The sequence below is a fragment of the Tasmannia lanceolata genome, unplaced genomic scaffold (genome assembly GCF_043159265.1).
Source record: "Tasmannia lanceolata isolate RefF3 unplaced genomic scaffold, GAP_Taslan_0.1 ptg000008l, whole genome shotgun sequence".
Classification (NCBI taxonomy): Eukaryota; Viridiplantae; Streptophyta; class Magnoliopsida; order Canellales; family Winteraceae; genus Tasmannia; species Tasmannia lanceolata.
Genome location: NW_027518685.1, coordinates 16,651,766 through 16,679,453, shown reverse-complemented (window position 1 = coordinate 16,679,453; position 27,688 = coordinate 16,651,766). Strand labels below are relative to the sequence as shown.

The following is a 27,688-nucleotide window of genomic DNA, read 5'->3' as shown; positions in this document are numbered from 1 at the left end:
CTTTTTAGAGACAAAACTTTGTCAGGTATGATTGATGGATCCAACCTCAAGCCTCCTTTGGATGCATCAATGGTTTTGAATAAACCAGCCCATGGTTTTGAAGAAATGGTACTAGTGCTCAAAAGCTGCCAACAGGTAAAAGCATTTTTAATTTCACTAAAAACAAATGAGCGAAGACCAAATAGACAAACAAAAGAGCAAATGGAATCTTCGCAAAAGCAGCAATAGCATCTGCTCTTTTTCCTACTTTATAGAAAAATCAATTTAATGAATTATTGTCGTTATTGTATAGGGATTGCTTATATCACTTGTTTCGGTGGTTCCCTTCTGTGTCAGTGCTGCTTGTATCCTCCCTCTAAAAACTCAAAAGCCAGAAAACTTTGTTCTTCAAATATCCTTTCTCCCCAATTCCTTATCTTTGTCGTTGGAAAGAATGGCCTCTATAGTAAAGTCGGCAGTTGTCGGAGTTGGCAAGTTTTTATGCACCACCATCTACTCAAAGATCACCATCTTCTTCAAATTCCAGCCAAATACCGACTCTCTTCGAGCAAAGATGAAGGAACTCTCAGATTCTAAGCAAAACATAGAAGGATATCTTGAATCAACTGGTAAACAAGGAAAAGTAGCAATACTGCCAGTGAAAGATTGGATACCAAAGGTGAATAACATCGAAGGCCAATGGAACTCAATGGAGGAAGATATCAAAGCCAGCCAGAAACATTTTTGTGGGTGTTTTCCAAATTGTTATTTACGCTATAAATTAAGCAAAAGTAGCATGGAAAAGATCCAAGAGGTGAAGGAGCTTATGGATACCAGGGCCAATTTTCCAGAAGAGTTGGCGGTTCCTAATCCTCAGCCAGAATCTGTCCAGGAGATGCCAGGACCGTCCATTGTGGTTCAGAAAGCAGCATCAGAGCTACTAGATCGTCTCAAAGAGTTGGTGTTGAATGATGAGATCAGAAAGATAGGGATTTGGGGGATGGGAGGAGTAGGAAAGACTACTCTTGTAAGTAACTTAAACAATCTAATGGCCGATGGATCCTTGGCGGGGCAAGGTAAGATGGGCAACTCTATTGTTGGGAGGATTGAAGAAACAAAAGAAATTTCTCTTGATCTTGGATGATGTATGGGAGAAAATAGATTTGGACAAAGTGGGCATTCCACAAGGAGATATGCTGGGCTGTAAGATTATCTTAACAACAAGGTCTTTGGATGTATGTCACCAAATGGAGACCGATAAAAACATTCCGGTCATCACTCTAAACGATGAAGCAAGTTGGGAGTTGTTTAGCAAACATGTTGGAGAGCTGTCTGATGTCGAAGAGCTAAAATCTCTAGCAAGGGAGGTTGCCAAAGAGTGTAACGGCTTGCCACTGGCAATTAAGGTTGTCGGTTGCTCTATGAGAGGAAAGGAAAGGGTCGAGCAGTGGAGGAAAGCCTTAAGAGGACTCCGAGCGTCGCAACCAAGGAATATTGAACGTGTGGAGGAGGATGTATTTGTGCCCTTGAAATGGAGTTATGACTCATTACAAGGTAAGAACATTCAACCCTGCTTTTTGTACTGTTCATTATTTCCTGAAGATTTTTCTATTAATGAAGATGAGCTCATACGATGTTGGAGAGCTGAGGGATTAATAGACGAATCATTGAATATCGAAGAATCCTTAGAGAGTGGGGTTGATTTGATTGAAAAGCTCAAGCATTCTTGCATGTTGGAACCTGGACAAGGTAAAGGAACTGTAAAAATGCACGACATTGTCCGTGATGTTGCTATATGGATCGCGTCCTCTTCGGAAGATGGGAATAAATTCTTTGTCCAATCTAACATGAGCTGGAGCAAGATCACAAAAGAAGGGATGCATGAATCAATTAACAGAGCTTCATTTGTTAATGGGAGATTAAGTGAGATTCCAACATTTTTGGCGACATGTTCTAGCCTATCAACTTTATTTCTGCAAGATAATCCTCTTAATAAGATTCCTAGGGATATCTTTCTAGGTTTGAAAGCACTTAGGGTCTTGAATTTAAGTGGTACAAAAATCAAATCACTGCCAAAAGACGTGGGCGAACTTAGAGCACTTAGGATCTTGAATTTAAGTGGTACAACAATCAAATCACTGCCAAAAGAGGTAGGCGAACTTAATAATCTAAGGCTACTGAATCTATCAAAAACGTATGAGCTAGAAAGAATTGAAGCCCAGACGATATCAAGGTTGTCTAGTTTGGAGGTACTAGACATGTATGAGAGTAGTTTTGGGTGGAAGGTGAGAGGGGAGGTGGATGGGAAAAGTGTGACGTTGGAGGAGTTACTACATTTAGAGTACTTGTATTTTCTTCGAATTAGGGTCTCTAGCCTTGTTTATTTTCCTTTGGATTCAACTTGGTTGAAAAGGCTAAAAAGTTTTCATTTTTACATGGAGCCTAGTGAAATAGGGATTCTTTGGTTAGAAAGAGTTGATGAAAGAGTGGTGGAGCTGAGTGGTGATGTTGAACACCTGGCCAAATGTGCTGAGGGGATGTTAACTATTGCAACTTGTTTATGTATACATGATTGCTCTGTAAATAGGATAGGGGAAGTAGCTAAAAGTGTACCGAATCTAAAGGAATTATTCCTTTTTTATATTGAGGGGTTAGACAACATTTGGGAGGGAATGGTTAAAAGTGGAGGAAGAAGTAGCTTTCCTAAATTACAAGAGATCAGGGTGATTGGTTGTAATGGATTAAAGAGTCTCATCCCCCATGATTTGCTTGAACAATTTCACAACCTTGAAGAAATCCATGTATACAATTGTTCCAATATGAAGGAGATATTTGGAGCAAAGGTGGTTGATGAGAATACATCGGAGATAGTCGCAACCTGCAGCGTAGTGGACAGTAATGCACTCCCAAATCTACGATTTTTACACCTTTTTGACTTATCGGAATTGAGGTACATTTGCCAAGAGGCATTTTCATGGCCCTCTTTGGAGATTGTTCGTGTCTTTCTTTGCCCTAATCTGCGGGGGCTTCCTTTTTCTACCGGTAATGCAAAGAAAATTCAAGAGATCAAGGGACGAAAGGAATGGTGGAATGAATTAGAATGGGAAGATGAAGAAACCTTGTTGAATCTTCAAAAACATTTCAAAGGAAGGAAATATTAAGCAGAGACTCTCGCAGGTACTCTCGCTCTGCCTCTGTCGCTTTCAATTTGAATATGTTGTAGCTTTTTGTATATTTCTTTCTTAATTTTTTATTAACGTTTTGTGTTATTGTTTTTCATATTAGTGAAAAGCGGGAGGGGAGAGAAGAGAGGGTGGGCAAAAGGAGAAGCATCTTCTTCATCTGATAGAGTCCGAGAGTTGGTGTACCAAATCAAATGCTACATATATATAAATGCCATGTCCGAGTGGGTCTGTCTCTTTGACTTCATGGAGCAATCAACACGGTTGATCTCGGGGAACATCATCAGATAAGGCCCTATGAATTTTTTGTTTTTTTGGATGATGCACAAGTCGATCCTAGTGATGGGTTCTACTTGATTTGAATCAACGGTCAAGATTATCTCATGATCTAAGTGTTGGCTTGATGTAAAAGGGTGTGTGATCTTTATGGTCTTTATTTGATTCTCGATCACGTCTGGAGCTATTGTATGGTTCGATCAAGATGATGGAAACCCCTTGATCTAAAACAATCAATTAAGATCATCTGTCTCACGTAAAGAAGGGCCAATATACTTATATATAGGGAGATTTTATATGGTCAACGGCCGTGCCTGAACTTGCAGCCAACAAATTCCACATCTTCTTCATCTGATAGAGTCCGAGAGTTGGTGTACCAAATCAAATGCTACATATATATAAGTGATGGGTTCTACTTGGTTTGAATCAACGGTCAAGATTATCTCATGATCTAAGTGTTGGCTTGATGTAAAAGGGTGTGTGCTCTTTATGGTCTTTATTTGATTCTCGATCACGTCTGGAGCTATTGTATGGTTCGATCAAGATGATGGAAACCCCTTGATCTAAAACAATCAATTAAGATCATCTGTCTCACGTAAAGAAGGGCCAATATACTTATATATAGGGAGATTTTATATGGTCAACGGCCGTGCCTGAACTTGCAGCCAACAAATTCCACATCTTCTTCATCTGATAGAGTCCGAGAGTTGGTGTACCAAATCAAATGCTACATATATATAAGTGATGGGTTCTACTTGGTTTGAATCAACGGTCAAGATTATCTCATGATCTAAGTGTTGGCTTGATGTAAAAGGGTGTGTGATCTTTATGGTCTTTATTTGATTCTCGATCACGTCTGGAGCTATTGTATGGTTCGATCAAGATGATGGAAACCCCTTGATCTAAAACAATCAATTAAGATCATCTGTCTCACGTAAAGAAGGGCCAATATACTTATATATAGGGAGATTTTATATGGTCAACGGCCGTGCCTGAACTTGCAGCCAACAAATTCCACATCTTCTTCATCTGATAGAGTCCGAGAGTTGGTGTACCAAATCAAATGCTACATATATATAAGTGATGGGTTCTACTTGGTTTGAATCAACGGTCAAGATTATCTCATGATCTAAGTGTTGGCTTGATGTAAAAGGGTGTGTGCTCTTTATGGTCTTTATTTGATTCTCGATCACGTCTGGAGCTATTGTATGGTTCGATCAAGATGATGGAAACCCCTTGATCTGAAACAATCAATTAAGATCATCTGTCAATTTGAATAAGTTTGTAATGCATGATTGATGGATCCAGCCTCAAGCCTACTTTGGATGCATATAAGAATGTTTAAATAACGTTTGACAGGTGTTTAAATAACAAAAGACAAGATGAGTCAGAAAACATAAAAGACAAGCTGAGTTTGTGCAATTATTAAAACATAGTTGTGCTGATATCAATCTGTCCCATCCTTATTAAGACAAGCTCTCACGAAAGACAAACTTTCTATGACATCTATCTGTCCCCAACCTTAATAAGATGATTTTTTCACCTCCCTGTAGGATTTATACGCCCCCTTTTAACGTGATTTTGACATAAAAAAGCATTAAAGTCTGCCGACAATTCAAGTTACAAGGATGGCGCATAATCCTACAGGGAGTGAAAAAAAATCAACTCCCTAAGAAAATCAAAAAAATCGAACGGAAAAAGAAAGAGAGGGAGAGCATAATACCTGAAGCAAAAAAAACGACACTTTTAGCAGACGAGATGGATTTTTCAGGACTCAACCTCTGATCTGAGAAAAAACGAATGAATCAGAGGAAAAAAAAGGAAAAATTACATATATTTTTTAAGGTTGAATTGAATGCCGTGGAACAGGTGAAGCACGCAAGCTTGTTAGATGCGTCGGATAGAGGGCTAGCATTCAACTTTGAGCTTTGTAGAAAAAGCAATTTAGTGAATAAGTATTGTCGTTCTTGGATAGGGAATTTTGCTTATACCACTTGTTTCGGTGTTTCCTTTCTTCATCACTGATGCTTGTATCCTCCCTCTAAATCTCAAAGCCACAAAACCTTTGTTCTTCAAATATCCTTTCTCCCCAACAATTCCTTATCTTTGTCATTGGAAAGAATGGCCCTTCCTGGGGAGTCGGCAGCTGTCGAAGCTGGCAAGTGTATATGCAATAGCATCTACACAAAGATCACCACCTTCTTCAAATTCCAGTCAAATACCGACTCTCTTAGAGCAAAGATGAAGGAACTCTCAAATTCTAAGCAAAACATAGAACGATATCTTGAATCAAGTGGTAAACAAGGAAAAGTAGCAATACTGGCAGTGAAAGAGTGGCTATTGTTCTTCCTACTTTATAGAAAAATCAATTTAATGAATTATTGTCGTTATTGTATAGGGATTGATTATATCGCTTGTTTCGGTGGTTCCCTTCTGTGTCAGTGCTGCTTGTATCCTCCCTCTAAAAACTCAAAAGCCAGAAAACTTTGTTCTTCAAATATCCTTTCTCCCCAATTCCTTATCTTTGTCGTTGGAAAGAATGGCCTCTATAGTGGAGTCGGCAGTTGTCGGAGTTGGCAAGTTTTTATGCAATAGCATCTACACAAAGATCATCACCTTCTTCAAATTCCAGCCAAATACCGACTCTCTTCGATCAAAGATGAAGGAACTCTCAGATTCTAAGAAAAACATAGAAGACGATCTTGAATCAGCTGGTAAACAAGGAAAAGTAGCAATACTGGCAGTGAAAGAGTGGCTACCAAAGGTGAAAGACATCGAAGGCCAATGGAATTCAATGGAGGAAGATATCACAGCCAGCCAGAAACTTTTTTGTGGGTGTTTTCCAAATTGCTCTTTACGCTATAAATTAAGCAAAAGTAGTACGGAAAAGATCCAAGAGGTGAGGGAGCTTATAGATACCAGGGCCAATTTTTCAATAGAGTTGGCGGTTCCTAATCCTCGGCCAGAATCTGTCCAGGAGATGCCAGGACCGTCCATTGTGGATCAGAAAGCAGCATCAGAGCTATTAGATCGTCTCAAAGAGTTGGTGTTGAATGATGAGATCAGAAAGATAGGGATTTGGGGGATGGGAGGAGTAGGAAAGACTACTCTTGTAAGTAACTTGAACAATCTAATGGCCGATGGATCCTTGGCGCACCCCTTTGATATTATTATTCTGGTCACTGTGTCAAGCATCTTAGACTTGCATGGGATTCAATTGCAAATTGCTAGCAGATTGAAAATTAAAGAGGTACTCGAGAACGAGAGAAAGGAAAGTTGGGCGGCTCTACTGTTCCAAGGATTGAAGAAACAAAAGAAATTTCTCTTGATCTTGGATGATATATGGGAGAAAATAGATTTGGACAAAGTGGGCATTCCACAAGGAGATATGCTGGGCTGTAAGATTATCTTAACAACAAGATCTTTGGATGTATGTCACCAAATGGAGACCGATAAAAACATTCCAGTCATCACTCTAAACGATGAAGCAAGTTGGGAGTTGTTTAGCAAACATGTTGGAGAGCTGCCTGATGTCAAAGAGCAAAAATCTCTAGCAAGGGAGGTTGCCAAAGAGTGTAAGGGCTTGCCACTGGCATTTAAGGTTGTCGGTTGCTCTATGAGAGGAAAGGAAAGGGTCGAGCAGTGGAGGAAAGCCTTAAGAGGACTCCGAGCGTCGCAACCAAGGAATATTGAACGTGTGGAGGAGGATGTATTCGGGCCCTTGAAATGGAGTTACGACTCGTTACAAGGTAAGAACATTCAACCCTGCTTTTTGTACTGTTCATTATTTCCTGAAGATTTTTCTATTGAGGAAGTTGAGCTCATACGATGTTGGAGAGCTGAGGGATTAATAGACGAATCATTGAATATCGAAGAATCCTTAGATAGTGGCGTTGATTTGATTGAAAAGCTCAAGCATTCTTGCATGTTGGAACCTGGACAACGTAAAGGAACTGTAAAAATGCACGACATTGTCCGTGATGTTGCTATATGGATCGCGTCCTCTTCGGAAGATGGGAATAAATTCTTTGTCCAATCTAACATGAGCTGGAGCAAGATCACAAAAGAAGGGATGCATGAATCAATTAACAGAGCTTCATTTGTTGGTGGGGGATTAAGTGAGATTCCAACATTTTTGGCGACATGTTCTAGCCTATCAACTTTATTTCTGCAAGATAATCCTCTTAATAAGATTCCTAGGGATATCTTTCTAGGTTTGAAAGCACTTAGGGTCTTGAATTTAAGTGGTACAAAAATAAAATCACTGCCAAAAGAGGTGGGCGAACTTAATAATCTAAGGCTACTGAATCTATCTGAGATGAGGGAGCTAGAAAGAATTGAAGCCCAGACGATATCAAGGTTGTCTAGTTTGGAGGTACTAGACATGTTTGAGAGCGGTTATGGGTGGAGGGTGAAAGGGGAGGTGGATGAGGAAAGTGTGACGCTGGAGGAGTTACTACATTTAGAGTACTTGTACTATCTTCGAATTAGGGTCTCTAGCACTGGTTATTTTCCTTTGGATTCAACTCGGTTGAAAAGGCTAAAAAGTTTTCATTTTCACATGGCGCCTAGTAAAGAAAGGACTTATTGGTCAAAAATAGATAATGAAAGAGTGGTAGAGCTGATTGGTGATGTTGAACACCTGGCCAAATGTGCTGAGGGGATGTTAAATATTGCAACTTGTTTAGGTATAAAGGATTGCTCTGTAAATAGGATAGGGGAACTAGCTAAAAGTATACCGAATCTAAAGGAATTAATCCTTTTTCAAATTGAGGGGTCAGACAACATTTGGGAGGGAATGGTTAAAAGTGGAGGAAGAAGTAGCTTTCCTAAATTACAAGCGATCATGGTGATTGGTTGTAATAGATTAAAGAGTCTCATCCCCCATGATTTGCTTGAACAACTTCATAACCTTGAAGAAATCTATGTAAGGAATTGTTCCAATATGGAGGAGATATTTGGAGCAAAGGTGGTTGATGAGAATACATCGGAGATAGTCGCAACCTGCAGCGTAGTGGACAGTAATGCATTCCCAAAGCTGCAAATTTTACAACTTTCTCACTTACCAAAATTAACGTACATTTGCCAAGAGGCATTTTCATGGCCCTCTTTGGAGATTGTTCGTGTCTGGGGTTGCCCTAATCTACGGAGGCTTCCTTTTTCTACCGGTAATGCAAAGAAAATTCAAGAGATCAAGGGAGGAGAGGAATGGTGGAATGAATTAGAATGGGAAGATGAAGAAACCAGGTTGAATCTTCAAAAACATTTCAAAGATTGGAAATAATAAGCAGAGACTCTCGCAGGTACTCTCGCTCTGCCTCTGTCGCTTTCGATTTGAATATGTTGTAGCTTTTTGTATATTTCTTTCTTAATTTTTTATTAACCTTTAGTGTTATTGTTTTTCATATTAGTGAAAAGCGGGAGGGGAGAGAAGAGAGGGTGGGCAAAAGGAGAAGCATCTTCTTCATCTGATAGAGTCCGAGAGTTGGTGTACCAAATCAAATGCTACATATATATATATAAATGCCATGTCCAAGTGGGTTTGTCTCTTTGACTTCATGGAGCAATCAACACGGTTGATCTCGGGGAACATCATCAGATAAGGCCCTATGAATTTTTTGAAATCAATAGAAATTTTGCCTTAAACAATTAGGAGATGCAAAGTATTTGTCGAAATCAATTGTTTTGAGGAGCAATTTGGGCTTTTCGAGTTGCGGTTTACACATGAATTTGCAATCTACAAGGCGCAACTTGCACTCAAATTACAATTTGGGTGTACATAACAATACGCCCGAAGTTGTTTTAAGTGGTAATGTACTACCTGTCAAAGTAAAATAAAGAAGGATTGTTTCCTAATTGCTTAAGAAATGCACTTACAGATATTCAGCCTTAATAGCCTTTACCGTCAAATACTAGACAAGGTTAATTGGCTATTAAGAATAATCACAAGTAAATCAAGGAATACTTCAGGATCATAAGATTACCAATTTTGCTTAGATCACCTCTCCAACACTCTGATTTTGCAAACTAGTTAGCAAGTTTACGCTATATCTCTTAATTTCAAAGATGATAGCGACCATTAAGAATAAAAAAAAGTAAATCAAGGAATACTTCAGGATCATAGGATTACTAATTTTTCTTAGATCACCTCTCAACGCTCTGATTTAGCAAACTAGTTAGCAAGTTTACTCTATATCTCAAAGATGATAGCCAATCACCATACCAACTACATCAACCATGCTTAGGCTCTAATTTGAAATATGTGTTCTTGACTTAACGGAAACTGTGATTGTCCTAGATTATTCCACCCCCATCTTTTCAACAAAGGGAGAACATTAAAGAGAATCCGAACGGAGGTCAGTCAAAACGGACAACGTCAGATTCTTTATAAATTATATAAGGCCACGTTTGGATACCCACAAGATTTAGATTTGAATTTCTCACATTTGCAGTCTAATGAATTTGCTGAAATAATACATGCATAAACAGTTCCAAAAACCCTATAAGTCATAAATCAGCCCTCGCTATCCAAAGTAAGCTCTCCGTTACTCTTAAAGAATACCTAGGCAACACTAATTTCTGTTATGAGACTGTGCAAGAAAAATACATTTTTTTATGTCCATTTTTTTAAAAAAGGACAAAATTAAACTTGTAATGATATTCAATTAAGTAACTAGAACGTTCTTGATTCTCTACTAACCTATCTTAACACATGTTTCTGGCCATAGCCAATTTGAATCACCATAATGGCCTACTTTCTTTTGAATACCGTCTGAAGAGTATAATTGTTGAAGGGGATTCGTTTAATGTTATCCGGTGGCTGAGGGGTGGGGTGGCTCCTCCTTGGAGGTTTTTGGATTTTTTTGACGAAATGGAAGATATATTGGCGGACTCAGAAATTGAATTGATTCATGTTAGAAGGTCTGCTAACGAGAAGGCGGATGCTTTGGCTAGAAGAGGGGTGGTATGCAACTCGATGAATTGGTCTGATCAATTTCCTATTTGATGTCCTATTTATCGTGTAATAGTTTTTTATTTTCTGTTTTGTTTCTTTGGGTATTCCCTTTCGGGTGTCCCTTCTGATTCTTTTATAAAATTTGCCATTTCAAAAAAAAACAAGCATAACTTAAAATTTCCTCTCGAAGCATTTTATGCCTAATTAATTTCCTCGATTATCAAAAATCCCTCCCCAAAATAAATAACGGTGTAATGAAATTATAAGTTGACAAACAAATTCTTACTATTCTAAAAGAGAGATGATATCAGCTCAACCATGGTTTGTTATTTGCACTAAGCTAGGACCGTACAATTATTGGAAAGAATGGCCTTTCTTGGGGAGTCGGCAGTTGTCGAAGTTGGCAAGTGTATATGCAATAGCAGCAACACAAAGATCACCACCTTCTTCAAATTCCAGGCAAATACAACCTCTCTTCAAGAGAAGATGAAGCAACTTGCTGATTCTAAGCAAAACATAGAAGAACATCTTGAATCAGCTGGTGAACAAGGAAAAGTAGCAATACTTCCAGTGAAAGAGTGGCTACCAAAGGTGAATAACATGGAAGGCCAGTGGAACTCAATGGAGGAAAATATCAAAGCCAGCCAGAAACTTTTTTGTGGGTGTTTTCCAAATTGCTATTTACGCTATAAATTAAGCAAAAGTAGTATGGAAAAGATCCAAGAGGTGAAGGAGCTTATAAATACCCGGGCCAATTTTCCAGAAGCGTTGGTGGTTCCTAATCCTCTGCCGAAACCGGTCGAGCAGATACCGGGGCCGTCAGTACTTGTGGATCAGAATGCTGCATCAAGGTTTGATCATCTTAAGAACCTGGTGATAGATGATGATCGCTTCAGAAAGATTGGAATATATGGTATGGGAGTAGGTAAGACTACTCTTATACGTGAGTTGAACTGTAAGATGGCTGACGGATCCTTGAAACAACCCTTTGATATTATCATTTGGGTCACTGTGTCACGCGCCATAGACTTGCATGGAATTCAATCCCAAATTGCTGACAGATTGAAATTTAAGGAGGAACTGGAGACAGAGAGCAAGGAAAGATGGGCCACTCTATTGTTGGGAAAATTGAAGGAAAAGGAATTTCTCTTGATCTTGGATGATGTATGGGAGAAAATAGATTTGGACAAAGTGGGCATTCCACAAGGAGATCTGCTGGGCTGTAAGATTATATTAACAACAAGATCTTTGGATGTATGTCACCAAATGAAGACAGATGTACAGATTCAAGTCAACACTCTAAACGATGAAGCAGGTTGGAAGTTGTTTAGTGAACATGTTGGAGAGCTGCCTGATGTCCAAGATATAAAATCTCTATCAAGGGAGGTTGCGCAAGAGTGTGAGGGTTTGCTGTAAGTTTTCGATACAATATGAACACCGGCAACGGATCTTAGCGATTCAACATTGAGAAAATCACATGTAACAATATGGAATAAATTGAAATGAGAAAAAGACATACCGGAAGCCATGAATCTTGTTTTTCTTTCTCTTAAGGTTTATCTTTGCTACACAATAGTCGGTGATGGGGACCGGTTTCCTTTCTCTTCAAGCGTGGATTCTCAAAGTTTGGAAACAAATTCGTTGTGTGCAAATAGGACCCAAGAGTACTTTTTATAAGCGTTTGTGGGAAGAGATGCGACTCCTCATCGCGCCAATCCCTCTCCCCAAACGTCTCTTTACGTTTATACCTTTTCACATAAAGTCTTTTCATTAATGACTTTTCACAAAAGTAATTAACTAACCAAATGATCTTGACCGTCGATCTTGCAAAAGCCACATCCACCGTTAGGATTATTTCCTAACATTCTCCCACTTGGCTAGCAAGATCTTTGAGCCAAACATAAGGATCATAACTTTAAATTAGTTAGATAATAAACCCAACATTCCGTTTAGCAAAAACTACCAACAATAAACCATGTAACCATTGGGTCACCAACTCTACCCAATAGCCTACCCCATGATTATATTGTTAGTAATTCTTACTAACATGAATGTAAAAGCATACATGCTTAAGATGTAAACATGGTCCAAAACTGTCTACAGACATTCTACCTCTTACTCACAATCCATTTACGTAATGTGCACAAAAAGGAGCGGTAGAAAATAATATATATCAGAATCATAAAATAAAATGTGATCACAACAGTGTATCTCAATACCTAATGCAGACTCCCACTGTCATAGGCTATCAAAAGTGTCAACCAACCTTATGCGCGCTACATGCTCTCTGAAGAGCTTTGGTGACAAGCCCTCAGTCAAAGGATCCGCCAACATAAGTGCGGTGCTTATGTAATCTTCAGATACACACTGATTCTGAACTTCCTCACGACAATATGTCAATACATTGACCCCATTACTTGATTTGTCGTTCTTGGAATTGTAAAACCGCAGCGGAATTATCACAATACATTCCCAGTAACTTGTCGACTATCAACAAGATAAAATCCTGAGATAAAATTCCTCGACTTCAAGGCATAGTACAAGGCCTTGAAGTACACAATAAACTCCGTACCCAAGGTGAAAGCAACTGAGTGTCAATTTGACATTCTTCCACGATTTAGGACTTTCTGCAAAATATATTAGAGCAGAACTCTAGGTGTTTCGAAAACAGTCGGAATTAGATTAACCAATCACACTAGGGTTATCTCATTTACTTTATGTGAGCATTAAACCTTTAGTCCCTTACAGACAATATATAACCTTTTGACAAATTTTCAATGATCCATACATAAATAACATTGGTACTTTCTAAATTTGCCCACCATATAGGTTATACACAGATAGGTGCAAATTTAAACATTCAATAAACCCCAATTGCGGAACTATTAGGGAACCTCTTTATCTGCTCCTATAATGAATCGATTCTGGGACCTTGGAACTGACTGAATATATCACCCTTAACTATAGGAACACTACAAATTGAGTAATTTATCCATGTTCAATACTTAGGACTTTACCAAGATAGACTTTCTGCAATCTCAGCAATTCTCGAGTCCCAACTAGGTGAATCTAAACTCCTATTATGTAGGATGCTTCACCTGAATTCTTTTGTATGAATATCATGGAACATGGCTAAGTACTACTAGCAAGTAGTATACCATCAACACATAACACGAGGAAAATAATATTACTCCTCTGACCTTAAGATATATCCATTATCCAGTGATATATTCGTGGGTTATAAACTTTTGCCTCATGTAAACAACCCAAAGTTGCATGTTTCCCAATTTCAGCTTCCATATGACCCATAAATCTTAAAGGGTCTTAGGCACAGCCTTACTTGGATCACAAAATACATGGGTGTTTTAAGAGTTTTAACCCACAATCTTAGACAACAGAGAGTTGCAAAATGACCCTTATTGTTTTGATCGTTTATGTCAAGTTAATTCTCGACTCTTACCTTATAGATCACAAACAAAGATAGGGCCTCCTACTTTTGATTAGAGAGACACACTTAAATATGGCTAGAAAATTTAACCAAAAGGGTAATACCTTCCGCCACCAACTGTCAGAGTCCAAAGATCCAAGATGTCATTGTGAATGACCTTTAGTTGATCAATACTCTTGGTGACACCCTAAACCGATTAATCTTTGTATATTTATCCTTCAATGTACCCCGTATCATTGTTTAAATCGGTAAAATCAAGTGAATCTAGAATTCTTCTTTTACCCAACTATCCTCAGATATGTGGTTAAAAAACTTAACCCACTGATTGGATAAATTCTTGTTCACGCGATTTCATTTATTTCTAACAATACTGATTATCCCATTCTAATGCAAAGTAGGCCAAGTCTGACCTTGAGAGAAGTGCAATCCAAGTCAATAAGGATTGCTCTGAAGAGAACCAAAATCACTAAATGGGAAATGAAAAACTAGAGAGAATCCATTATACTTCCAGACCTTGATTCATAGCCAAAGGAATCAAGTTTTTCTAGAATAAGGTTTCTAGTTCATATGAAACCAAAATTTCAGAAAAGAGTGGCGAGTAATAATGGATTCAACAGCCACCTTTATTCTATTTCCCGATATAATGGTATACTCTCTTCTACTAAGCACCTAACTCGCACCAAGACATCACATAGAATTCTAAATGTACAAATCCTTTTCCGGAGTACTTACGAAATAGAAATCATAATATACAAAGATATGATATTAATTCCAGGCCATATCGAACTTAAGGGATCCATACTTTATGTGTCATTTATTATTCAAGATAATGGCACTTGATACCAAGTTCACTCTCTTTAATTGATAATGCTAAGACTAGTCTATATCTTCAGGACTCTAATGTTGCCATTTAAAATAACCAAGAGGTGTGTCGAAAGTGAGCACAACCAAGGTTTTGAATCTAAAGCCTTTCAAAGTGTGCTCAAAACTACAACTTTGGTGAATATACTTTAAGGTTATCAAAACACATCATAAGGGTATTTGCAAGTGCTTCCAATGATCCTCTAAAATATTCACTAACTACATTCAAGAACTCCTTTGCATTTTCGAGTCTTAAAAACATCTCGAATTGCATAAAAAAAAGGAGGTCTACCATTACTACTAGAGTGATACTAACATTGAACTCCCACTATTCATAAGCATCTTTTAGATGTGGGTTTAGTGAGCCTGTCATTCAATGATACATAGTCTAGCCTTTTGTAGTCCTAAATTATGCAGATCTATTCCATCACTTGCTAAGGTTTCTGACCCACTAAAGTACTCAACATAATTGGTATCTAGAAAAGACACTAAGATACCAACAACTTCAATGTCACAGACACAGACTTGCAGATCCAAACATGCTCACTTCTTATAACACCTATTTAGTCCACAAATGGAGTTTAATTAACTCAATCCACGATTTTAATCAATCCAACTGAAAAGAATGACTAAAATGTATAAAATCATGATGATACATAAGTGTGCTTCTAATTAGATACCATATGTGCCATCGTGGGCCGTCCGTTGGGCCGTGCCATGATGCAGAATTGGTTTCTACTTTAGAAAACACAATACCATGATTATGAAGAGACACCGGTGTATCACCGTGGGTCGTCCGTTGGGCCGTGCCACGGCACACAATTGGTTCTCACATACAATACTCAATCAATCTATCTTAAGGGAAAATTAGTTAGATTGCCCAGAATCACAAAAAAACACAAAAATGTGACCCCGACGAAACATCAGACGTGTCATTGTGGGTCGTCCGTTGGGCCGTGCCACAACACACAAACGATTTTCAATTTAGGAAATCACAATACTGTGATTCTGGCGAGACACCAGGTAGGGCTGCAACTCGAGCCGGGTAAAACCCGACCCGCATCGACCCGACCCGAAAATAGCCTGGGTTGGGTTCAGGTTTCATGGGTTTCGGGTCGAGCCGGGTTGAGCATTCAAAAGCCCGCATGAATCTCGGGTCGAGCCAGGTTTGAAGGGACCCGACCCGACCCAACCCGAGTTACATAAGTATATAGCATGTACATTTTTTTCTATTATTAGTTAAAAGTTAAAAGTGAAAACCCACGCACCCACTGTTATTGTATGTGAGTGTAATTTCTACTTCTATGAGTTGAGTTGATTCAATTGTTTGATTCAGCATTGTTTGATTGTAATTACAACATTGTTTGATTACAGCATTGTTTGATTCAAGTGTAATGTGAGTGTAATTACATCATTATTTGATTCAAGTGTAATGTGAGTGTAATTTCTGCTTCTATGAGTTGAGTTGCCTTGCCAAACAAGAATTTTCCTTAAAAAATTGCGTCAACGTGAAAAAACCCGACCCGACCCGACCCGGCCCGAGATTTATCATGGGTAGGGCCGGGTTTGGGAATCGTGGGTTTTCCGAAAAAAAACCCGACCCGACCCGACCCGAGATATTTCTTGGGTAGGGTTGGGTTCTCCAAAACCCGACCCGCCCGACCCGAGTTGCAGCCCTAACACCAGGCATGTCACCGTGGGCCGTCCGTTGGGCCGTGCCACAGCACACAATTGGCTCTCCCATGAGACCAACTAGGGCCAGATAACCCTATACTTGAGGCGCACATCACCGTTGGGCAGAAGTATAACCCCAAACCAGGTTACCCAGGCCTAGCCCTCTCACACCGCCTATTTGTGCAAAACAACAGTCATCCGTTGGGCTAAGTGTTGCTCTTGGACAAATAGTCGCAATTGAAAGTGGTTCATAGTCCATAAATGTGTCATTGTATGCGACACTGTTCTCAAAATTAACCACGTAACTTTAAGCGATTTCGTTTCCCAGTGGAATCGCACTTCTTTGTTCATTCATTTAGTGACCAATCATAACAAGATATAGTTCAATTTCAACAAAAATAATGAACAACGTAATAAATTTGTGTATACAAAACCAACTTTCAAGTTCCATAATCAAACATAATTCAATGTTTTAGGATTTGAAAATACACACTATCAGTTTATTATAACCATAAGCTTGGGTTTTAAGCATATCTGGCATGAACTAATGTGCATTCAAGTTAAAAGTTTAGTCTCATATATGATTTCAACTAATCATTTTAACCCTTAAGTTATATGCAAAACATAAAGCATATAAACAACATATAGGGGTTCTTAAGTTAAGAATTAGAAACCAAAGGTGTTCATTGACTGAGTTTTAATCATTAAACAACATCAAAACTTTACATAACTGGGTCTCCATGGCATTACTTAATTCTTCAAGAGTTTGAAATCAAAATTAAACTCAAGGCCCACTTTATAAAACCCAAAAGTTATAAAATTACACTGGAATTTTAAAATCCAGACTCCGAACACCAAAACAGACCTTGGAAACGGGTTCAGAATGGTCTAAAACCATAGGAATGGTCTAACCCAAGTCCAAAACCCCAAAATATTTGACTTAAAATCAAACTTACAAAACCAAAAGCCTTGATTTTACACTGTGACTATATCATACAGTGCTTAAATACCAAAAATGACCTCAAAAATAGGTCCAGAATGGTCTGTAACCTTATGAATCAATCTAATCCGAGCCCAAAACTCCAAAACTTTTGACTCAAAATCAAATTTATAAAGTCAAAAGTGTTAAAAATACACTATAAGTGTATTATACAGTGCTCAAATGGCAAAATGGATAGCAAAAATGGTTTCAAAGGGTTGCAAAACGTTCGGAACCAGTTTTACTTGGGCTAAAACCCAAAATATTTGACTCAAAAACCAACTTGAAAAATCAAAAGTTTTTGAATTTACACTACACCTATATGATACAGATGCCAAATGCCAAAACTGACCCAAAAAATGGATTCAAAATGGTGCAAAACCTCCAAAACCACTATAATCTGGTCAAAAATCTCACAAAAATGGGCCAAACGGAGTCAAACACATATTTGGGCCGTTTGGGCCTATGGGCCGGTTCAGGTCAGGTTGGGCCAAGCGGTATGGTGGGCTTAGAGGGTCTACTGGGCCCTTTTTAATTGAAAAACCCGTCGCGAATCCTTGATGGGCCCGCGCGGCCCGGTTCGGCCCGCCAAGCCCGACACTATTCATCGCCTTCTTCATTAAAATAGTGAAAATTCCAGCAAAATCCGAAAAAATACTCAAAGTTCGATTTATTATTGCGGCTTCGTTTGAATTCCGATTGAGGCTCACAATATGCCGTTGGACTCGTCTCTCGATGAACTTCGTAACCACGCCGGAAAATCTCCGATCGGACAAGCCGGTCGCCGGCAGCACACTGTTTTCCGGCAAGGTCCAAAACTTCTCCAAAAGTTAAAATTTTCATCTTTAAATCGCCGACAAACGCAATCCAGACATCGGATCGACGAACCGTTTGTTGCGTTGGATTCATGGGAATACAAGCAACGTTTCAGTGCCATTTAATCATCGATCCGACTCCAGAATTGATGGCAGCACTCAAAATACAAGTTTTCACAAACCCTATTTCAATTACTTTTAATGCGATTTTCTCGCCATTTTCTCGCCGGAACCGTGGCTTTGATACCACATGTAAGTTTTCGATACAATATGAACACCGGCAACGGATCTTAGCGATTCAACATTGAGAAAATCACATGTAACAATATGGAATAAATTGAAATGAGAAAAAGACATACCGGAAGCCATGAATCTTGTTTTTCTTTCTCTTAAGGTTTCTCTTTGCTACACAATAGTCGGTGATGGGGACCGGTTTCCTTTCTCTTCAAGCGTGGATTCTCAAAGTTTGGAAACAAATTCGTTGTGTGCAAATAGGACCCAAGAGTACTTTTTATAAGCGTTTGTGGGAAGAGATGCGACTCCTCATCGCGCCGATCCCTCTCCCCAAACGTCTCTTTACGTTTATACCTTTTCACATAAAGTCTTTTCATTAATGACTTTTCACAAAAGTAATTAACTAACCAAATGATCTTGACCGTCGATCTTGCAAAAGCCACATCCACCGTTAGGATTATTTCCTAACATTTGCCACTGGCAATTAAGGTTGTCGATAGCTCTATGAGAGGAAAGAAAAAGGTCGAGTTGTGGAAGGATGCCCTAAGAGGACTCCGAAACTCGGCACCAACTATTAAACATGTGGAGAAGGAGGTATTTTTGCCTTTGAAATGGAGTTACGACTCATTACAAGGTAAGAACATTCAACCCTGCTTTTTGTACTGTTCATTAGTTCCGGAAGATTTTTCTATTGAGGAAGATGAGCTCCTACAATATTGGAGAGCTTAGGGATTAATAGACGAATCATTAAATATCGAAGAATCCTCAAACAGGGGGGTTGCTTGGATTGAAGAGCTCAAGGATTCTTGCATGTTGGAACCCGGAGAAGATGAAGGAACGGTAAAAATGCATGACATTGTCCGCGATGTTGCTCTATGGATCGCGTTCTCATCAGAAGATGGGAATAAATTCTTTATCCAATCTAACATGGGCTCAAGCAATATCACAGAAGAAGGGATGCATGAATCAATTAACAGAGCTTCATTTGTTGGTGGGGGATTACGTGAGATTCCAACGTCTTTGGCTACATGTTCTAGGCTATCAACTCTGTTTCTTCAAGATAATCCTCTTAATAAGATTCCTAGGGATATCTTTCTAGGTTTGAAAGCACTTAGGGTCTTGAATTTAAGTGGTACAAAAATCAAATCACCGACAAAAGAAGTGGGCGAACTTAATAATCTAAGGGTACTGAATCTATCTGAGATGAGGGAGCTAGAATTGAAGCCCAGACGATATCAAGGTTGTCTAGGTTGGAGGTACTAGACATGTATCAGAGTGATTATGGGTGGAAGGTGAAAGGGGAGGTGGATGAGGAAAGTGTGGCGTTGGAGGAGTTACTACATTTAGAGTACTTGTACTATCTTCGAATTAGGGTCTCTAGCACTGGTTATTTTCCTTTGGATTCAAGTCGGTTGAAAAGGCTAAAAAGTTTTCATTTTCACATGGCGCCTCGTAAAGAAAGGACTTATTGGTTAAAAAGTGATCATGAAAGAGTGGTGGAGCTGAGTGGTGACGTTGAACACCTGGCCAAATGTGCTGAGGGGATGTTAAATATTGTAACTTGTTTACGTATAAAGGATTGCTCTGTAAATAGGATAGGGGAAGTAGCTAAAAGTGTACCGAATCTAGAGGAATTACTCCTTACGGATATTTAGGGGTTAGACAACATTTGGGAGGGAATGGCTAAAAGTGGAGGAAGAAGTAGCTTTCCTAAATTACAAAGGATCACGGTGTTTTTTTGTCATGGATTAAAGAATCTCATCCCCCATGATTTGCTTCAACAACTTGACAACCTTGAAGAAATCTTTGTATTCAGTTGTTCCAATATGAAGGAGATATTTGGAGCAAAGGTGGTTGACGAGAATACATCGGAGATAGTCGCAACCTGCAGCGTAGTGGACAGTAATGCATTCCCAAAGCTGCGAATTTTACAACTTTTTGAATTACTGGAATTGAGGTACATTTGCCAAGAGGCATTTTCATGGCCCTCTTTGGAGATTATTCAAGTATCAAAGTGCCCTAATCTACGGAGGCTTCCTTTTTCTACCGGTAATGCAAACAAAATACAAGAGATCGAGGGAGAAGAGGAATGGTGGAAAGAATTAGAATGGGAAGATGAAGAAACCAGGTTGAATCTTCAAAAACATTTCAAAGAACCGAAATATTAAGCAGAGACTCTCGCAGGTACTCTCGCTCTGCCTCAGTCGCTTTCAATTTGAATATGTTGTAGCTTTTTGTATATTTTTTTCTTAATTTTGTGTTTTTGTTTTTCATGATTGCAAAGCACCCCATTCCCTATTAGTGAAAAGCGGGAGGGAAGAGAAGAGAGGGTAGGCAAAAAAGGAGAAGCATCTTCTTCATCTCATGGATTCTGAGAGTTGGTGTACCAAATCAAATGGCCAAATAAATGCCATGTTGTCATGTAACGCCATGTCCAAGTGGGTTTGTCTTACCTTGTTTCTCTATTTCACTTCATGGAGCAACCAACAAGGTTGATCTCGTGGAACATCATCAGATTGTTGGAAAGTAATTCAAAACGGGGAATTTGCATGTGGCCCACACAAGCCTAAGCAAGTCTGTTTTAACTTTTAACGTTATTCTAGAGTCGGTGGTAGGGGTGCAAGTTTGGCCTTGACCCACCCTGACCTGCCCTGAGCCCGAACAGGGTCAGGACTGGATTTTCCAACCCTGAGGGCGGGTCAGGGTTCATTTTTTTAGACCCTGACTCAGGTCGGGTCGGGTTCTTGGTTAATGCCTCGGGTACCCTGACCCGGCCCGACCCTAAGTTTTCTATTATAGAATTGAACCATCTGTGCATGTTTCTTTTGCTAATGTTTTCTATTATCTTGGATTGATGTTTCTTTAGATTATTATTATTAATTGTCTTTGTTCCCCGTCATGTTGTTGAATTCATATTGTCTTATTTTGTTCCCTTTCTCTGTTTATTGATAGTTTTGTTCTATATGATAAGTGGTTGCTTTATTTTTGGCACTCTTAACAGGTATTTGCACTAGGGTCAATTAGGCCCGGCCCTGCCCAATCAGGGCCAATCAGGGCGGGCCATGGCCAGCACTGAGCCCTGTAGTGCTGGCAATGGGTTGAGGTTTTTCGGCCCTGACTCAGGGTCAGGGCGGATCTGGGCCGAGATAATGGGATCCAGGGTTGGGCTAGGGTTTTGAAAAACCCGACCCAACCCGACCCTGTTGCAGCCCTAGTCGGTGGTGTAAGAGTCTTGTTTTATGCGTATTCATTAAGTTGCTATTATCTATTAGAAAGTTAGTAGCTATTTTACACAGAGAAGTGTTTATCTTTTAGGGTCAAGTTAAGTTTTAGAATTTGACTAGGTTTGTGAAACATGGAATCGTACACTCACTGTTGAACGTGCGCAAGATCTATTTAAAGGGCCAATTGTCATTATTTTGGTGTGAGATGAATGAATAAAAAAAAAATGCCGTTTGCTTTTGTTCAAAGTGAAACCTCCTCTCTTATTCTTTGTTTCTTATTATTTCTAGTTCTTATATTCCTACAAATTGGTATCAAAGCAGAAGTTCTTGGGATTTCCATAGAACAGAAAAGCCAGGGCGAATTCAAGAAAACAGTGGCAAGGGTTTGGTAAGTTCACAACATGGAAGGTAACACCAATTCTTCAAATTTTCAGCAAAGTGTTCATTTATTTAAACGAGATAATTTTCATTTTTGGTCAATTAAGATGAAGACGTTATTTATGTCTTATAAATTATAGGAATTGGTGGAGAGTGGTCATGAAAATTTTGCAGAAGTGGAAAGATTGACCACGGCACAAAAGAACGAATTGAAGGAGAGTAAAAAGAAAGATGTAAGGGCTCTTTTCCTCATCCAACAAGCTATGGATGAACCAATATTTCCAAGGATCATGGCTGCAACTACATCGAAAGAAGCATGGGATTTGCTTCAAGAAGAATACCAAGGTACTACGAAGGTAATTTCTATTAAGTTACAAACCCTTCGTCGTGATTTTGAGAATTTGATGATGAAAAATTCTGAATCAATTCAAGTTTTTTTTCTCTAGAGAGTTCTATTGTAAATCAAATTAGAACTTATGGGAAAAAATTAGATGATCAAAAAATTGTTGAAAAAAGTGTTAAGGAGTCTTCCAAATAAATTTTATCATGTAGTTGCTGCCATAGAAGAGTCTAAAGATTTATCTACATATTCTATGAATGAATTAATGGGTTCTTTGCAAGCACATGAGCAGAGATTGAATAGAACTGCAGAAAATCCACTAGAACAAGCATTTCAATCAACAGTGGATTCGAAGGAAAGATTTGATGATTTAAATAAAGGTTTCCGAGGAGGAAGAGGCTGTGGACGTGGTGGATTCCGCAGCAGAGGACGAGGTAGAGGCCAATCAAGTGGTTATCAGAAAAATCAAAGTGGAGGTAACTATGAATCTACTTCTTTATTTTGTTCTATTTGCAAAAGATCAAATCATAGTGATAAGGATTGCTGGTATAAGGATAGTGGAAATCAAAATAGAAATTTACCACAATATTTTTATTGCAAAAAGTATGAACATATGGAAAAAAAATTGTCATCAAACGGCTAGGGAACAAGCATATTATCATGAAGAGAAAAGTGATGAAAAGTTGAAAAAGAAGATAACGTATTTTTGTCATGTCTAACTGCCAATGTTGAATTGAATGATGAAATATGGTATTTAGATAGTGGTTGTAGTAACCACATGACCGGGAACAAGGATTATTTTCTTGACATACATGAAACTGTCATCTATGTCACTCATATCATTTTGCTTTACTATTTTTTAATACAGTAGATATTATTAATTAAGTGAAGAAAACACATACACCAGAGAACCCCAACGAGCTGATCAAGGTTACTAAGGCCTTATTAGTTCAAGATTCTGACAATCCACTGTGGCTCCAATACCAATTATTGGACTTAAAATTACATTTAATTTTGAGTCCAATAATCGGTACCGCAGTCACAATAGGTTGTCAGAATCTTAAGGCCATGTTCATTTGAGATTATGTCAATTGACTGTGAGTGCCAAACCGAATACTGGACTCAAAATTATCAAATCTACCAATCTTGAACCCCTCACCTAAGGGTGCAAGTTTGGCCTTGTCAGCTCTAACCCGCCTTGAGCCCGAACAGGGTCAGGACTGGATTTTCCAACCCTGAGGGCGGGTCAGGGTTCATTTTTTTAGACCCTGACTCAGGTCGGGTCAGGTTTTGGGTTAATGCCTCGGGTACCCTGACCCGGCCCGACCCCAAGTTTCTATTATAGAATTGAACCATCTGTGCATGTTTCTTTTGCTAATGTTTTCTATTATCTTGGATTGATGTTTTTTTAGATTATTATTATTAATTGTCTCTGTTGTCCGTCATGTTGTTGAATTCATATTGTCTTATTTTGTTCCATTTCTCTATTAATTGGTCATTTTGTTCTATATGATAAGTGGTTGCTTTATTTTTGGCACTCTTAACAGGTATTTGCACTAGGGTCAACTAGGGCCGGCCCTGTCCAATCAGGGCGGGCCAGAGCCAGCACTGAGCCCTGTAGGGCGGGCAATGGGTTGAGGTTTTTCGGCCCTGACTTAGGTCAGGGCCGAGATAATGGGTTTCAGGGTTGGGCTAGGGTTTTGAAAAACCCGACCCTGTTGCAGCCCTACCCTCACCTCTTGGCATAGGACTTTTTATGGCATCAAAGGGCCAGAGCATGAAAGAGATTGGTGTCAACATTACGCGCTTGTAAGTTTATAAAAGTAAAACTAATACAGCTATGTGTGACTCAAAACAGGGAAATGATATTTGCACTCCCTTGCATAATTATGGCAATCCTCACATTTTCACTACATTTTGTATTTGGTTACTAATAACTTTTCAAGAATTGTAGCAGCTTTTTTTTTTTTTTTATGGGTAAACAAAATCATCTTAAAACATGAAAATGCTAAAGGAGAGTATTTAAAAAAAGAAAAGAAAGAAGAGTGCATTTGAAACATGAAAATCATCTTTACACTTAGTGAGAAAAGCGTAAACATGAAGAGTGTCATTATCAGAATAAGAATTTCCTTAAATAGGGAGTCTAATAGACAATTAGGGCCTTCCTAAACAGTGTTAGCACATCAATTTTACCATATCTAATTCAAAATAAGTAGAGGAGATAAATGTGAAATGATATAGTCCCCAACCCTGTTCAGTCTAAAATCGTCCTACATATTCGGTCAATGCATCTGTTGTGTGGGAATAGGTGTGCTCGTGGGTGCGTATGAATATGGTGGATGCACGGGCTGGCCGGTCTCACAAGAGAATTCGAAGGGTCGACGAGGGAAACTTTTCCATCTCTTGGGAAATTTTATCGGGCAAGCTACAACTAAGAAAAGTAAATGAGAGTGCTAAAAAGTAAATTATAATAGATAAATGTTAAGACATGTTTTGATTCGGTTCTGGAACCTTTTCTTCCATGACAACCGCTTCTTTTTATAGCCCTTCCACCCGCAATTGTCACACATCCTCAGAAAGTAACCACCCACTTCCCGCTCCATCCCTCACATGTTCCCTTATTTTATGCTGGTAGCTACCTTCACTTTCTGGAAAGCGAAATCTGGTGCTTAACTGCCTTGACCTTGTCTAGCCAGGTCACCATTCGATTAACTAGGTCTCGACTGATTTTAAATTCTAAGATGGATGTAAATAAGCTCATAGAAAACATAGAATTACTAAGTGTCTATTTTCCTTTGCTAAGGTAATGCTAGGGAAACCGAGAACAGGACCTAAAAGAGGACCTAGCAAATTGATTCATGCCACAACATCACAAGTGATGTGAGCCAACCCTTAATTTTAGGGAAATCATAAAAAGAAATTTTTTATTGAACACATGGCATATTCGCATTACAGGTCCTCTGCCAAGTCCTATTCTCGGTCTCCATATGATTTTTCTTTGCATTATACAATGTATGGGCACATTTTGGTGTCGGAGCGAATGTGCAATTTGTGTAAGCTTGCATTCTCTAGGCTGTGTTATGGCGTGGTTGATAAAAGAAGGCGCACCACCCTGTGAAACCTTTGGCGTCCGGCCTCCGTTGACCTTCTCCCCTATAGGCCCTGTTTGCTTAGGATTATGATAACCGATTGTGAGTCCAAAACCAATTAGTGGACTCAAATTTACTAGGCCTATTCGTTTATGATTATGCCAACTGATTGTCACTTTGTGAGTGCTAAACCAATTATTGGACTCAAAATCTAAACATAATAATAGGTTTGGCACTCAAGATCGGTTGTCATAATCTTAAACATGAACTTGGCCTTAACCCTTTCTCCTCATCACGATCAAGGGATATTGAAATCTCACCTGGTAGATTAGATTTCAATATCCCTTTCCTTGGTTTTCCTTCCCCCTTCTGCCCATTGGCTAGTAGTGATGTGAGCCATCGAGATGAAATAAACCCATCTTGGGTGAAATAAGCTCCTCTTCGAACATGTGCTTAAAGAGTTTATAATGAACAGGCTAAGTGGAACTTGTTAATGGATGGCACGCACACTTATCTTTTGGATTGTCAATGGTCCAAAACTCACAATGCTCAGATGAATTGCATGATTGGTACTTAATGTGAAATGCTCAAATTCAAACTGGTGTTTATCTAAAGATGTGAGATTTATATTGTGTGGGGGCCGTATAGTACAGTATTTTTCAAAGAGCGCTAGGACGATCCGAACCATTCATTTACTGGGCCACAATGTAAATACGTTATGCCCCAACAATCATTTCCATACGATTATACTAACCCTCCGATCTGTAGAGAGTTCCCTAATATGTAGTCCCTTTAGAGATCGGAGAGTTAGGTTCAACAAATGAACGGCTCAGATTATCCTATAAAATGTGTCATGATTAAAGCTTTGGAAAAAATCGAAGATTTTCATGACCAAATCTGTCAATGAATTAAGGGACTAATTATGCGGTGGCAAAACCTATTTACGTTATGGCCGCACAAAAAGGCGGTTTGGATCTTCCTATGGAGCGGGCCAACAAATGGACGGTTTAGATCATCCTATGGAGTGGGCCTCCAATGCTTTTTCAAAAATACTGTACTAGACGGCCACACATCATATAAAATCTCATTCTCCACAAATAAGTGCTAATTTTGTAGGGAAATGCTACATTCGCCCTTCTTTCTTTACTTAGGGCAGCCCCCTCTAGTGTAATTATGCATATTCTTTTACACTAGAGGGGGTTGTTTCAAGTAAAAAATAGGGGTGAATATATCACTTCTCAATTTTGTAGCATGAAATGTGATTGAGGATGGTCCCACCACAATCTCTCTCTCTCTCTCTCTCTCTCTCTCTCTCTCTCTCTCTCTCTATGCAATCCCCTGTAGATCGGAGGGATAGGATCATCCTATGGGTTTTACATACAATTTAAAAGGAGAGTCAAAATTCATTGGCTAACACAGTTGCCAGCTGTTGTTGCATTATTGCTTTGTCTTTTCCTTTTGTCCTTTGAAATAATACAAGTGGTGTTTCAACCTCAATGATTTTTATTCCTGCTTCAGATTTTTCTAACTTTCTAGAAAAATCATTTGTTGAATTATTGAAGTTGCCGTATACCAATTTGCTTAGACCACCGTCTTCTCTTTCTTTATCATTACTTCTATTTACTTTGTTCTTCAAATAGCTTCCTCACCAATTCCACATCTATGCCCGAATTGTTATTTGCATTCTAGATTGAGCAAAAGTATCATGGAAAAGATCCAAGAGGTGAGCCAGCCTATTGGCGCTACCAATTTTCCAGCAGGGTTTGTGATTTCTTATCCTCTGCGAGAACCGGTCGAGTTGATACCAGGGCCATCAATTGTACATCAACATGCTGCATCAAAGTTATTAGATGGTCTTATGGGGATAGTTTTGAATGATCACACCAGAAAGATTGGAATATATGGTATGGGAGGAGTAGGTAAGACTACTCTTGTACGTAACTTAAATAATATGTTAGCCGAAGGATCTTCTTCGGCGCAACCCTTTGATATTGACATTTGGGTCATGTGTCAAGCATCACAGACTTGCATGGGATCCAATTCCAAATTGCTAGAAGATTGGGATTGAGGAATGAGTTGAGGGGAGAGAGCAAGGAAAGAGGGACCAACATATTGTTGGAAGAATTGAAAAAAGAGAAGAAATTTCTCTTGATCATGGATGGTGTTTGGGAGAAAATCGATTTGGACAAGGTGGGTATTCCACCTGGGTTGTAAGATCATATTAACATCCAGATCTTTGGATGTCTGTAACCAG

The 27,688-nt window shown here is 39.0% G+C and overlaps 2 protein-coding genes and 1 long non-coding RNA gene across 3 annotated transcripts; all 3 read left to right on the top strand.

The window, feature by feature from the left end:
* The first annotated feature begins 27 nt into the window (after positions 1-27).
* Positions 28-9,052, top strand: LOC143882753 (disease resistance protein At4g27190-like). Its single transcript, XM_077386181.1, has 5 exons — positions 28-135; positions 293-1,055; positions 1,141-2,264; positions 5,836-8,740; positions 8,849-9,052. Exons 1-4 carry the CDS (start codon positions 28-30, stop codon positions 8,719-8,721), a joined length of 4,881 nt encoding a protein of 1,626 aa, XP_077242296.1. The 3' UTR covers positions 8,722-8,740; positions 8,849-9,052.
* Positions 2,276-3,742, top strand: LOC143884599 (uncharacterized). Its single transcript, XR_013252992.1, has 2 exons — positions 2,276-3,156; positions 3,265-3,742. It is a non-coding gene; the product is annotated as an uncharacterized LOC143884599 (long non-coding RNA).
* A 1,706-nt stretch (positions 9,053-10,758) lies between the features above and the next one.
* LOC143882752 (disease resistance protein At4g27190-like) lies at positions 10,759-11,808 on the top strand. The gene has a single exon (XM_077386180.1). It carries the CDS (start codon positions 10,759-10,761, stop codon positions 11,806-11,808), a length of 1,050 nt encoding a protein of 349 aa, XP_077242295.1.
* The last annotated feature ends 15,880 nt before the right edge of the window (positions 11,809-27,688 follow it).